Raw genomic sequence first — 14716 nt, forward strand, 5'->3', positions numbered from 1 at the left:
CTCCCTCTGGAAGCAACATAAATCACACCATACAAAGACCCATTTGTCCTTTTTATTTTAATTCTTTTATTTTAATTCTATCATCTAGATAGGGGAGTTAATGTTCAATATAATCATATCATTTACCAATTTTTTTTTTGGCACTGATGGTGGGACCGTGAGGACGAGAGGAGAAAGCCTTCTTACCTGCACTTCTATGGAAGAGGATGCAAAGCCCCCTTGGCCTGGTTCAGTGTGCACACGGACAGCCAATTGAGAACAATTGAGAAGGCAACAATAACAAAACCACTAACACCACAGTTGTTAGTGATGCCCTCATGAGTAGAATTTGAAGTGGAATGATTTTGGAAATGGAGCAATCCTAGAAATGACAAATCTGAACCTGAATGCCAGAGCACCAGCTATAAACCACCTGGGCACCACCTGTGTTGGTGGGACAACGCGTCCCACTTCCTGCTGCTCTCCCCAGGCTCCTCAGCTACTACTGAGAGTGCCAGGCAGGCTGTAGCTTCAGCCTCCTGCCTTCCTCCTTTTCTCACCATCATCACAACTACCAGCAATGGGCACTTCAGCAAAGATGCAGTTGAAAAAAACCCTCTCACCCACTTCCTCCTCACATTCCTCCACTTTCTAAAGATTTCTTCAGGCTTCTCTGATTAAGCTGAAGGGAGAGAGAAGCTCGCCCATGGATATTTCATTGGGCGGAAAGAACAAAAAGGAAAGTGTGCAGGCAATCCCACAAAACATGTTTAGTGCTGAAGGAGACAGCCACGTTCTTGTGGGTGAAAATGTCACTCGATTATTTCCAACCTGTGAATAAAGCTCCTTGGCTAGGGAGGAGAGTTAGTGGCCACTGCCAGCCCACCCTCACCTTCGTCACAGAAATGGCCCTCCTGGGAAGAAATGTACATGGCAGCACGAGACCGCTGACTGAAGCAGCCATGGGGAAGCGCGCCAAATAGCTTTCTTGTTCCCCATGAGATGTGGTGGAGTAGGCAATTTACTTTCCAGTTCCCTTTCAAGATGAAGTATGGCTTGCACTACCACTGCCTAGCCTATACTTATTCCATAAATAAAGATTTTCTGTCTTCCATGTGGCAACTTTTGCCCTGAAGTCACTCTTTAAAATCAGCCTCAGAAACAGAGGCAATGATCTTCTAGCAAGTGAGCACAGCTGAGAGCCTGGATAACAGATACCCATTAGTATTAAACACTCAGTCCTGGTGTGAGAGAAATTTTCTCCTGCATTTCACCTCCAAACACATGGGTGGTTGTGCTGCTGATGGGGCAACAGAGCCATCCTGTCTCTCCGATTCTTTCCTTCCATTTGGTGAAGACACGGAGGAGGCAGACCTTGCTGCAAAGCCTTTCTGCTCCCTCTGTGCTCAGCACAAGAGCCACGGCCTCGGGAAGCCTCTGCAGAAAGGTGCCACAAGAACACAGAGTCACCCAGCTCTTTTCTTTCTTTATTTTTTTATTGAAAGCTTCATCAAAGAAAACAGAAGTTTAAACCTAACATCCACTGATCTACAGAAAGCCCCAGGAGTGGGAAAATGGCAGCTATTAGGATTGTGGTACAAATGGAAAAACATCAAAAAAAAATCATAGCAGTACAGATCTTTCAAAGACATTCTGAGACATCAGCACACAGATGCCCATATAAATAAGATTCATAATTTAACGTTTCACAGAGGTTCCGTATTCTACATTTTGGCTACAGTGAGGTCTGTAAGGGCTTTAAAGAACCTCTGTCCCATTTGTGTGACGCATGTTTTCTTGATAGGAAGTTCATCTGCTTTCAGAGCTGCTTTGATTTTTCTTACAGACAGAATCTGTTCATTCTCCTTTAAAAAGGAAAACAATTAAAAATTCCTCTATGAATTCTGTACGCTTCCTGGTTTTACATAAAATCATTTTGCCTCCAAAAGACAGTAGAATTTTCTTCCACTCTGGAATACAGCATATTTAATAATACTTTAGTTACATAAACATCATGTTCTCTTCTCTAGGCTGTATTTTTGGGCTTTTAAAAATATAACTGACTGTAAATTTCACCAAATTCATAAAATTATTATCCAAGAGAAAGACACTTAAAGGCAGAAAATTAATGTTGGGCAGATATTCTCTTAAGGACAACAGATCCAGATCTTGGAAGGTGCTTACACCTTGCAGGCTTTGGCCCTACAAGGAAAAATGGATTTGTGAACCCGTCAAAGGCTGACATTTTTCACTTCATTACACATTTTTATTAAGGTGAAAGAACTCAGCTGTCACTGCTGGGGAATTAACAATTGAACTGAACAACTGAAATGAACACAAGAATTCTTCTCAACATGGAAAGCTAAACCAACACTGGGATTTATTTTTCTTACAGCTTTTCTCTCATAATTTTCTGTTAAATTTTAACAAAGAGCATGTTAATAAAGGGGAGAAGAAAGGGCCTCTTCTGCCTGCTTTGAGGCACAAAGGTGAATAAATCTCTGGGGTACATACAGCGCTCTAGCCTATTTGGGTGACAGGAGCAATATAGAAAAAGTTGGTGCTCTTTTTGAGGGGAAAATAGCTCTCCTTTGCTGCTTGCTGAGATTCTAGAAATCTGCTCCACTGAGGGAAAGGAGAAGTCTGCTGCTCACTCAGCTCTCCTTCTGAGAAAGTGTGCGTGCATGATTGTGTGTATGCGTATTAGAAATTATAAGAATCATTGTTACTAGAGTCAATTGTCATAAAACAGAAAAGACTAATACACCAAACGTCAGCATTTTTGTTTTCTGTTTTGCATTTCCATCACACCGTGACTGTTTTCTTAGTTCATGCGGGCTACTGAGACAGACGAGGAAAATCCCTTACCCTAGGGCACTTCTTTCATATCTGGACCAATTTCATGTTAAGTAAAGTTTTGAAAGGAAATGTTGACCATGTGTGTATCAAACATTACTATCTTCAACTAACTACCACATTTGGTCTCATCACTAAAAATGGATCGATTCATTACTTTAAGCATATTATCCCTCTTTAGCATGACTCTTGCTATAGGTGGAGTTCAGCGAGTCTGCCTAAACCTGTTTTGCTCCTGTCAACCTCAGCGTTAAAATGAAGTGGCACGAGGAGCACCATCACGCTTAAAATCACGAAGCATGGCAATTTGTTAAACACTTAGTATCAGTCTCATCCTTCAGTACCATAAACAACATAATATAGATCCAAATACTATGACATATTAAAAATAAACTTTATTACAATGCAGGCTTCCTCAAATTTGCTGAGTTTTGGTACACATACATACATAAATAATACCCTTCGTTTGATTTTTACTTGAGTAAAAATCCATTCGAACGCTTCAGCCCATTGCCCATCGCAAGTTTAAGCCCTCACTTCTCTAATCACCAGCCTTTATCTTCCACAGTTGGGCATGCATCCATAGCAGAAGATGATACAATGTGATGCAATTGCTCTCAAATATGCCTCACTCTGCATTACGGTGGATTTCTTGACCAACACAACCAAGGCAGTCTCTTGGTAAACAGAACTACACAAGTAAGTACAAGCTAAGGACATTTCAAGAGTCTATTTCACTGGAAGGCAATAAGAGGACATTCACAAGTTGAGGCCTGACTGTCACAGGTGAAAAGTGCTTACAAAACCAGCAGTAGAGCCAGATAGGAAGAAGAGTCCCTCAGCAACCTCACTGGGAACAGTGAGACTTTTCAGTGCCCTGATCTACGCTCGGGTCAGCACCTGCAAACGTAATACTCTCTTCAGTTCCACTGTATCCATTTTTTTTCTCAATGTTAAGCATCGAGCCCAGGTATTCAGAGTTTTCTAGCCATAATTCATATTTTTCTGACAACCCTTCTGTATTTATCTTTTAAGGGAAAAAACAAAAATACCAAACCTGAACATCCAGATTTGATTATTTACAAGAATTCAGGTGTGATGGAAAGTACATACGCAGTTCAGCTTATGGATTTGATGTTACTTCTAGACCTCTGGGCCAGGCACCATTGCCTTAGACTTCTAGAATTGTTTCTGCAACCATTCAGGAACCCTCCTGATATTTAAAGCTAAATTGGTAAGACAGACATAGATATTGACTTTACAAATTCAGGTATTAAAAAAAAAAACCAAAAAACCCCAGAAACTCAAACAGATTATAATAATAAAAAATCTTCCAAAAAATCTTATTAGCCAGAACATAAAGAAAACCAGTTTTAGATTTCAGAGGCCACCAAGTATTCCTGTCCTACGACAACACCCATGCAGCGTGTTGCTCTTCCACGGTTCTCTTTTATCTCATCTTTAACTTTTACAAATAAGTTACCACTTTCTGAGCATTTTGTATGTTCCAAATAAGTTTTTTTCTTACCTTATGATCTATGACTGCTTATACTCAAGGCTCACATTGTTTATTATTCATACTTTCAAGTACCAGTTCACTGGTTTTTTTGGGGATCAGTAGGATGATCAATTGTACTTAAGGGATCCATTTTCTTTCCTCTTCTTCTTCCTCTACTTCTTTGCTTTGTTTCTTTTGATTTCAAACACTATTAAACATTATAGCATGGAAAAAAAAAAAAAGGGAACAATTCTAATACAGAATGCACTTGAAACACTTTAAAGTGACAGGCATTTGTGATATCGTGTTGCCTGTCTGGCTTAATAAAAAACACTGAGATTGTTTAACTTTATTTGCTGAAAAAAATAAGAAAAATGTTTCTGAATGTATAAATAAAGCAGCAGAGTTCTGAATAGAAACAAGAAGGTACCTCAGCATATTCATCAGCCACATGGTAGCTACCTTGTAGCCTCATTGTTGATAGTAAATGAGACTTTTTGTGTGTCACATTAGAACTAACACAGAAACAAATGTGTTCATTTCATATTTAACTTGACTTGTGCCTGGGGTTATCTCTATTTGTACAAAGAATTCAGAGAAAGACAGAAAGAGAGTACGTGTAGAAAGGAAGAAAATAAGGCTAGATCGATTTTTTTTCCCTCATGTGCCCTCCAAAGAAAGAGGGAACCTTTATCCAAGGACAAAATTCAAGTGCCACTCTCAAAAAGCAACAAGTAATGAGACAGCGTGTGAAACAGAAAGAGACTTTTTTTTTTCTTGATTGAAAACATGTTGTGGATGTTGTTGTTCTTTTACTTTGGCATCATCTGGTTTTCAGAAGTGTTGAATATCAACAACTACTATGGAGAAAGCAGAAGTTTTACCACTTCTGAAAATCAGGCCCTCTTCCTACGGTGAAGAACCATGTGAACTCCCATTTCTCTCTTTTCTATGTTGCATATCTAGCAGCCATTTACTTGGGAAACCCCCTCCCCCCCACACTATGTTAAAAAATATGATCTTGTTTTATCAATTTAAAAAAATAATTGTGTTCTTTTTCCCCTAGAAGTCAGGTTAGGGAAACACAGATCTCTTTTTAGAATTGGGCAGCTGAATCAGATTGATCCAATATATATGTTTTAATTTCATTCTTTTTGATGGATACCCTGTCTCTAATGCACCACAATAAATGTGATGAAGCTTCCCCTCTCTTCTGGATGGAGGAACGTTTAAAAATGTTTGGTTTAATTTTTACATATAGATATATGGGTATGTATGTATATATTTAAATGCTGCTTCTCTTCTGCCTCCTTAAGGAAAAAAAAATCACCTTTTGACTTGCTTCTCACCTTTTTTGTTTGCTTGTTTGTTTGGAAAAAGTAAGGGCCATAACCAGGATTTCTCTATGGAAAATAACTGTCATTCCTAAAACAGGTTTCAGCGCATTCAATTTAGTTAGTGTCTTTTTTTGCCTAATCATACTAATTAGTGATTGTCAGCCAACATATTAAGACAACAGAAATCACAGCAGAGAAGAATCATTTTTAACTTCCTGCCTGCATGACAATACTAAGTCATTTTAAACGTTTCGGCTTGTATGGGAGAGCTAAAATGAGAACACAGATCAAGTTTGCTTTCTCGTGCATCTACCTGGCGATTCAAACGCATCACTGAAAAACAAACGCAGAATTAAGGTGGCTATGCATGCTGGACGATGACAAAGACTGAGGTGAAGAAATGAATCTGCGGTATGTCGGAATTCAGAAGGAAGACTGTTGTTTCAGTAGAAATACCAAAGATCAGGCAATTTAACAGAAAAACTCCTCAAAATTAAAGCCCACCTGGAGAGATTAGTTGGCAACCCACTCCCCTGTGCTTTGGGGTGTTCTCCAAAGCACACCATCAACAAGCTTTTAATACCAACTATTCTGAAATTTCCACTATAAACATATGCAGTATGTAAAACACCAGTGGAAGATAGTTTAAACAAACAAGAAAGTAAGAACTGGTCCGGCCATGTAGGTCAAATAAAGATAAAAAAAGAAAAAAACCTCTATCTTCTGGACTGCGTTAGGGTGTCACTTCATCTTTGGTATAAAATAGGCCATCCATAGGCTGCATTTGTTCACAACTAGGAAAGACTACAGAAATTGTCAACAATTTCTTCTATCTATTGCTTTTTTTGCACTTTTTTGACCATAAGCTCCTATCTACTTAAGTTTTTTTTAATGCTCTTAAGCTAGGTTTTTGCAATGTGACAAGCAAAGCAGACTAAAAACTTCTTAAAGCTCATAAAAAAGACTGCAGATAAAAAGCACTAATGCTTTTGCTAGCGATCACGCTTTGTAAATAAAAAAATCTGCATTCTGCAAGAAAAAAACCCTGCATTCTCTATAATGCAGCAAGTTTTTTTCTCAATTCAATAACTTTACTGTAAAATGCTTTAGCCTTCTAGAATTTTTTCTGTCAACACTTAAGACAAAGTTCATAAAAGTCCCAGCATTTTTCCAATCCTTTCAGTTGCCACAGTTCCTTTATCATCAACTTTTCTTCAAAAGAAGAAAATCATTTTCTTTTAAACTGTACAGTTTTTTTTTGTTCACCCCAAAAACTCAGTCTATTAAACTTCTGCACCAGCACCGGTGTGAGCAGTTTCAATTCATTCTCGGGTTTTCTAACAAGACGTTGACAGCTTGCCTTGAGAGCCTTTGACGTCCTTAAAATTAAGGCAATTAAGATTCAAGATAAACCTTACCTAAACATTTCTTTAAAAAAAAACAAAAAACAAAAAACCAAAAAACACTCTAGGTTTAAAACAAGAAGAAAAATAAAATGAGAGAAAAAGAGTAGCTTAATTTTTGAGGAAGACAATTGGTTTTCATCTCAACTTGCTCCCTCTTGACATCATCAGTTTTTCTGTTAAAAAAAAAAAAAAAAAGAAAAAGATCTAGCTACACCTCCAAGTAAATTCTGAATTCAAATGTTCGTCCAGATGAAATGTCAACCCAGCATTTTTCCTCTGGGTTTTTCCTTTAGTTAAAAAAAAAAAAAAATATAGCAAAAATAAAATTGTCAGACTACATGACGGAACCATTTGCACAGCACATAAAAACACTGTTTTGTTTTCGTTGGGAAAGGTAGAAAAAAAAAGCATTCATTTGACGCCTGTGCAAACTGGAAGCCAACTTCTTGTTCAGTGAAGTTTCTCCATTCAAGGCAAAGATTTCAGACCGACATTCTTCAGTCCTGTTTATTGTCTGTAAAAACAATTGAATTAAAGTGGTCATTAAGTCAAAACAACTTTGAAATAGGCTCCTCTCCTTTTTTTTCCACCCAATTCCCTTTAAAAGTTATCCAAGCTAAACTAACTTTGCAGCTGTTTAAATATGATACCACCACTACGCTGAAAATAGTCAGGCAGAAATAGGGAACTCCTGCTTTGGGGACATTAACACATCCTAAGCAGATGAATTTACTCCTGTTAATGCTATGTTTAATGGGCAGCCTAACTACACTGAAATGAGACGAATACGTGGCTTAACACTGTGTAAATATTTCAAGAGTAATACAACAAGAGAGCGAATATTTTTCATAATAATAAGTGACACTATTTATTTTGGATACTAATAATAACATGAAGGATAAAATTACAATAAAAGGATACATCTGATTTGCTAAAAAGAACACATTTTCTGCAGGCAAGAACAGTTAGACTGTGGAGCACTCTGCTTAATGAGACAGTTATGGCTAACTTGGTAGAAACATTCAAGATAATAGTAATTAGAAAAATATAATTTTTGATCATATAGTGTCAAATCTTCCTAAATTTAGCACAGAGAATAAGCTAAACTATCAACCTTTTTCTTATGGAAGATAATTCTCCTTTTGTGTTTTTGAGGTTTCGTGTCACTTAAAGACACATCACATCAAACCTATCTTAGCAAGACTATATGAGATCTTTGGGGAGACATAGAACCTACATATAAACTCTGTTTCTTGGCTAGGGCTATCAGTAAGGGTAAGCTATTCCTTCTCCTACAGTCCTCAAAATTTGCATGGAAAAAATCCTTTTCCAACCTAAGTTCAACAGAAGAAAATCCATCACTTTTCCTTTCGTAAGCATTAATGCATTTGCCTTCCCTAGTTTTAAATTAATTTTAATATTAGGAGATAAATTGCAAAGAATGTTGATGATATAACATTTGCCACAGAACTATTTCTCTGGGATGGTAAACATAAAACTAACTTCAATTTTAAATATTCACTTTACCAAAGGATTTTTTCATTGCGTGAAGCCTGAAAATTAATGTTTTGGATGTAACAACAGATTCATGCGGAAAACAAGAGTTAATTATTTTCTTAGGGTTTTCTATGTGTAACTTCCAGTAGGAATATTCAAGTTGGACCGCTCACCTCCCGAGGTTCTACTGCCCTTCTGGGTCAGGTGGCCACCATATGTGTGAAAGACCAATTCCACCAAAGGGCCACAGCACACACTGTCTCACCTAACCTGACATTGAGTTTGCCCACAAAAGACTCCAGAAAAACATAAGTCTTTCCACATTTAAGTCAGAGTACGTTGTCCAGCAGAGTTTTGCTTAGAGGTAAGAGTACGCTTTTCAGGGGGAAGGTTCTCCATTTATCTCCACTTCATAGATTTCACACTTTTACGTGCAAAATTAAAGTTTTACAAGGAAAAAAAGGATGTATGGGGCTAAAATAACTAAGGTTATTTCCTCATAAAGTAGTGTCGTCTGCTCAGAAGGGCTGTTTTTCCTATATTGCTACACAATGGGTAGCCAGGTTTTTGCCATGAACTTATCATTTCTGAACATCTATGGGTGGGATCCTCAAGTACAGCAGCCAGCATATTAAATAAAAGAACGTGTATGCTGATTAAAAAAGTGGAACTTAAATTTTAAGTCTCATGGTTTATTTTTACTTACAAAGAGAGTACAGAGTCCTTATACCACCCAGTTCATTCTGAGTACATTGCCTCTCCTTCGTTGCCTGCAATTTCATGATTGTTGCAAAGAAAATAAATATAATGAAATACACTGTTATAACTTTTCTCCGGACTGATCAGCTCCTATGAAATAATTTTATAGTGTCTGCCTTTTTCTTTGTCTATATCTGACAAAATCATTGTCCGGTCATATTAACTACTTCCTCTCATCTCACTTTGAAAACAGCTGTTGTATATTGGGCATGATGCTTGCTATTAACAAATGCGCCCTTCAACGTGCAGATTAATAAAATTATATTTTAATTACAAAATAACTTCCCTTGGTTTTATATTAAAGGCTACTGAAATATTCCATCAGAAGTTGTTTTATTAAGACACAGATTGTGTATATTTTGGTTTGTTTCAGCTTCCCACACTTTGCATTTCTGACCGCAACTGGCAGATATAAATAGAGAGCACATTTCAGAAAAAAAAAAAAACCTGAAATAATCATAATAAAAAATCTGTAGTGGATCTGCCCGTGTGATTAAAAAAGAAAGAAATTCCTCTGAATATAAATGCCAGTGCCATTAGAAGTGTATCCATCATTGCAACAAGGCAGCGGCTGACAATGAAAGATGAGGGATCTAATTCTCAGAGGAGGTGGGAACTCACCACACTGGCGAGAAACACAGCACCCATTTCAATAAAGAATTGCAATGTAGTTGCCTCCTATGTGGGAAAAATGCCAGAATCAGCTGCTCACAGCTATCTTATGAGGGCTTCTGAACCTAAGTCCTTCTGCATTGAGACTTAAGCAAAAGGGTGCTGGAACATGAGCATGTTCCAGGATCCAAACTCCTACAGAACACCGTCACCAAAACAAGCCAACAGGACAATATGGTCACATATATTTCTCTCTTTGTCCATTATATTCTATAAGTATTTCGCTGACATTTATTTACAGAGAGACTAGATGGCAGAGAGACTGATGGCTAGAAGGGATACACATGCATAGACTGTGTCTCCGATTGGAAGCATCAAAAAAAACCTTGTGATCAACTGCTTTTGTGATATGTCCATATAGACAAATATGGGCGTGACATAAGTAGTGAGGTCTTATGGTTTATGGCAGTCAACAAAGGACATTATGTGACCTGAAACCATTTGTTACTCATATGTTAGACAAATAAATGCATCTTTCACTTCCAGAGGTCTACAGTGAAGTAAAGCAATTGACAGATTGGTATAATTCTAATCTTTCCTATACCAGCTCATATCTTATGCATCTATAAGCACTATGTCGTGATGCATTGACTGACATATCTAACATATTTCTTGTCTGACTGTTTGTCTATTTCCTTCCCCAAGATAAAAAAAAATGTGTAATTCTCTTTTCATAGTGATGCTCGTGTTCAATACACATGTAATAAAGGTCCGGGTTTTGCCTCCTTCCTACATTCTGTCCAACATTGATCAGTCCCAGTGAGTACCCTGATGCTAAGTAACCTTCTCTTCGTGAGGACCAGTTTTATTGTGGCAAAGAGAAGGAGTGTTTAAGGATTATTCTGAAGATGAAGGGACTCTTCAGGTGTTCTAGATCCAGCTGTCAGCGTATAAATTTTGAATTTTCCAAGGTATTCCATGGGAAGAAAACAAAGGGAGCAGAGGACAGGAGAAAGACAGAGCAGTGCTTGTCCCTATCCCTTTCTTATCCCTTCTTTTTCCATTTCCAGTTCCTGCCCACTCAGTGTCTGCATGGCACCAGTTTTGCACAGTTACAAATACCAACTTGGGGCAATTTATACTGCTTCACTAGCTACTCTTTCCGAAAGAAACCTTTACACGTGTACTGTGCCAAAATTTTCACCACTGCAAAATTTAAGCCCTCTTTTTAATCTCTGATGCCAGATACTGCTTTAGCCCAGCATGATGATTGTTAACGCAGTTGCTGAGATCCTTCTGAGTGCAGAAAAGTAGCAGACAGTTAGAGAGCATATCACCGCAGGCAGGAACTCAAGGACAATGCCAAGGTGAGGCCATCAGCCAAAACCTTTTGCTAAATATACTGCTATATATCCAGAATGCATCTGAACTTAAGGAAGCTACTTAGAATTCATATTGATGAAATGGGGAGCCGAATCTGTCCTGCTATAATCAAGAAACAAAACCTTCTGGTTACAAAAGCGTATGTCTACTTACTTAGACTGTTGGTAAGAATATGCAGGCGCATGTTCACTGGATGTTTCCACTGTCATCTGTTGCTGTTGACCACTGGCTTCCTGTGATGAAGATGCTACTGTCTGTGGAGAAGTATCAGCAACAACACCCTAGGGAATCAAATGAGAACATGAAAAACTTACCAGTTTTACTCATTGCAGTAAATTACATAAAAGAGCTCAGCACCAGCTCACCATTCCTGTATTTCCCTAGAGGCTGAGAGTTTGAGATAGCAGAACCACATGCTAACACAACAAACTCCATCAGTTTTAGAGAGCTAATCCAGCAACAAGAAGTTTCCTTAGCTTACCAGCCCCTGTCGTACTCTGCTTTTACAGGCTGCAGTGGAAAACACCTCCACTTTTGAGGGCAGTTCCCTGCCCGTTTGAAGCCAGAGGCAAAACTTCTGACTTCAGTGGAGTCTGGATTTTACCTCTTGATTTTTTTACAATGTATGTATGGCTCTTCAGATTTTCACTTACTTACCCCAACTTCACAGTGTGTGTGAGTTCACATTTATTTTGTTTGATTGGCAATGAGATAAAGGCAGAATCTAGGCCCACCGCTCTCTGCGTTACTACACATCCAGCAGAATTTTAGCTGCCTTAGAAACATACTGCACTCCTCTACACCATGCATGTTCCCTTCAAAAATAAATGTACTTCACACTAAAGACTTATCTGTTAAGTCAAAGCTACAGTGAAGTTTTGCTTTATTTATACATTTTCAAAAGAATAGGTAAGTAGACACACAAAAGTTAATATGTATGAATTTAACATTATGCACTATTTCTTATCATATTTAGACAGTCTGAATAATATTAGTTCTAAGTATTTTTGCATGATTTCAAAGTAAGCTATATTTTCTTTCCTTTACTCTCATGTTTGGTGTGTTGGTCACATGAATAACACTAGCAGGTGTCTTCAGGGAACATGCTTTATTACTGTATTGCACACAACAGAGCCAGAAGAGGGAGCACAAAGCACTTGCTTTGTTTTTATTTGAGTCCTGTGTAAACAACAGGTAGTTTATTTTAAATTATCTGTTAAAAATATCCGTTTCATTTTTCAGAAATTTTTCATATCTATTGCTTAGCAGACTGTCGGTATTATCTTTTTCTGTCTACTTCCTTGTCTTTATCCTTCTCCTTTTGCCCATCTCATCTTGAGATTGTAAGCTCTCTGGGGCAGAGACTGTATTTTTTGGTCTCTGCTTGTGGAGCATTCGGCATAGTAGGGTCCTGGTTCATGATACTACATGAATACAGATAAACATTAGCAATAATCATCATCACTGAACCAGAGCAAGACAGGCTATATATTCAGGTAATATTTTGATTATTACAGTAGATGATTACGACACCATGTTACTTTAGCAGTCGTAGGTGATATACGAATGGGTGATGGGGAGGAGAGCTCAGGAAGAATTAAATTCATTTCTTATTCACACTGGCCAGCACAGTATGCAGCCAGTACTGCTGTATGAGCCACTCTCCATCCCACCATCTCCTTTTAATTTGGATTTGTATCTGCCCAGTTTAATACCTAAGAATGGCAGTTGAATAGAGGCATCCATGGCCTGTTTGTAAACAAAGTTTAGGTCAAAATCATCCCGAGGCAAAAAAGACTAAAACACGACCAGCTCAATATGACAGAACAGTAGGCAGCCTTTCCTGTGGGACCTCATTTGGGAATCTCAGTAATTGCGAAGAACTGGGAGAAATCAGGATGAGTCCACTTGACTGCTGGTGGAGCCACATCAACAGTACCACTCACTCAGCATCCTCAAAGCACAGAGTAGTAATAGCAAAAACTCCAAAGTCCACACAGCTGAAGACAGAAACACAGAGACCCTGGCACTCCTCGCATTACCCCGGAGTAGGGGAGAAGTTACTAATAAAAGAGGGTAACACCAAAGAGAAGCACACAGGGAAGAGGATGCCAAGGCTCCCTCCTCTCGCTGTGCTCAGCGGCCCTTATGAAGCTTCACAGAAGTGGAGGCCAAGCTGACACTCTACTGGCAGCTTGTGGTCTATAGGGTTGAGTAAATACTTACTCATTAGACTGTCATCAGCATGACTCAGCCCCAACGAGGGAGGGAGCGAATCCTTCCTCAAGGATGAAAAGCACTCAGTCAGTGCAGCATCCTCCACGTCTGTATATACAAGAGGAAGGTTTCCATTGCTCAATCACTTTTTCTGGTGGCTAAATGTTTCAGCAATTACCTATACTTGCTAAGAAATGCATCAAACCCTCTTGCAATCTTCTCTTCTTGGAATCTCTTTTGGGTTCGTGGTCTGCCTGCTGGGTTTGTTTTCCTGTCTCTTCCCATCTCCCTCCCAAGTACATGGGGAAAAAACAGTCACAATCACTGATGTTTTATTCCATGTCCTGCTGTACAACAAAACAAATCCAAAACAAAAGACCTTGCAAATAATTAAAAAAAAAAAAAAAGGGTGAGGGGGGTGAGAAAAAAGAAGGAAAAAGAAAGAAACAAAAAGGAGAAAGAAATGTGCAGTCCTAATTTTAAAAGCTGGAAGCTTCCAGCCACCATTCCATAAAGTAACTTTAGGCCCCTTTCAAACAACAGGTGCAAGGGTAATAGTTCTGCTACCTCTTCATTCCGTTTTCATGGATGGAGATAAACTTACTTCAATAGGGACAGCTGTTGGAGGCACAGGAGTGTACTGGGGAATGTAGGTCCCTTGCATAGGTGCAGCAGCAGTCATGTACTAGAACAAATCAAAAGCAAATGAACATTAGAAAGCCACAATCAAGATGCATAAAACCATGTTAGAAGCATGACACTCTTTCAATTTCCTGTTCAGACTTTGTTTGTTAGTGTATAGCCTATTATTTCTTTTAATTAAGGATTATTTAATACCTAGTTGTAAAAATCATAATCTTGAACTTCAAAGTCAGGTCATATCTGAATATAGGCAATAGCAAACATCTTGCTGATAGATGCAGGTTGTTCACATGGCTTCTAAAATTGAGAGACTCTTAGTTGCACTTACAGAGACGTGATTTGTACTTAGAAAGAGACACGATAGCAGCATATATATAGTGGTCACAGATATAAAACCAGTCTAAGCAACCTTTTGGAGTCTTATTGATGTTATCTAATGACACCTACAAAAATGAAGCTTGAAATTTGACAGGTTTATTCCAGTCTATATTTAACCCTATCAATAACAGCAGTTGAGTTTAAGTTTCCAA

General features: G+C 38.3%; 1 protein-coding gene across 10 annotated transcripts in view; it reads right to left on the reverse strand.

Moving 5' to 3' along the window:
• Nucleotides 1-206: 206 nt before the first annotated feature.
• Nucleotides 207-14716, reverse strand: part of RBMS3 (RNA binding motif single stranded interacting protein 3) — a 719476-nt gene continuing 704966 nt past the window's right edge. For 4 of the 10 annotated variants that reach the window (XM_054189953.1, XM_054189954.1, XM_054189952.1 and 1 more), the window contains 4 exons: nt 14149-14229; nt 11481-11608; nt 9280-9343; nt 207-7590 (listed from right to left, as the gene is read on the reverse strand). In XM_054189953.1, the coding sequence (XP_054045928.1) occupies nt 9298-9343; nt 11481-11608; nt 14149-14229 (255 nt within the window). In that variant the 3' untranslated portion in view covers nt 207-7590; nt 9280-9297. Of the gene's footprint in view, nt 7591-9279; nt 9344-11476; nt 11609-14148; nt 14230-14716 lie in introns of those variants that run through there. The other 6 variants (XM_054189958.1, XM_054189957.1, XM_054189960.1 and 3 more) reach the window with 4 other exon arrangements.

This window comes from Rissa tridactyla, chromosome 2, assembly GCF_028500815.1.
Source record: "Rissa tridactyla isolate bRisTri1 chromosome 2, bRisTri1.patW.cur.20221130, whole genome shotgun sequence".
Lineage (NCBI taxonomy): Eukaryota > Metazoa > Chordata > Aves > Charadriiformes > Laridae > Rissa > Rissa tridactyla.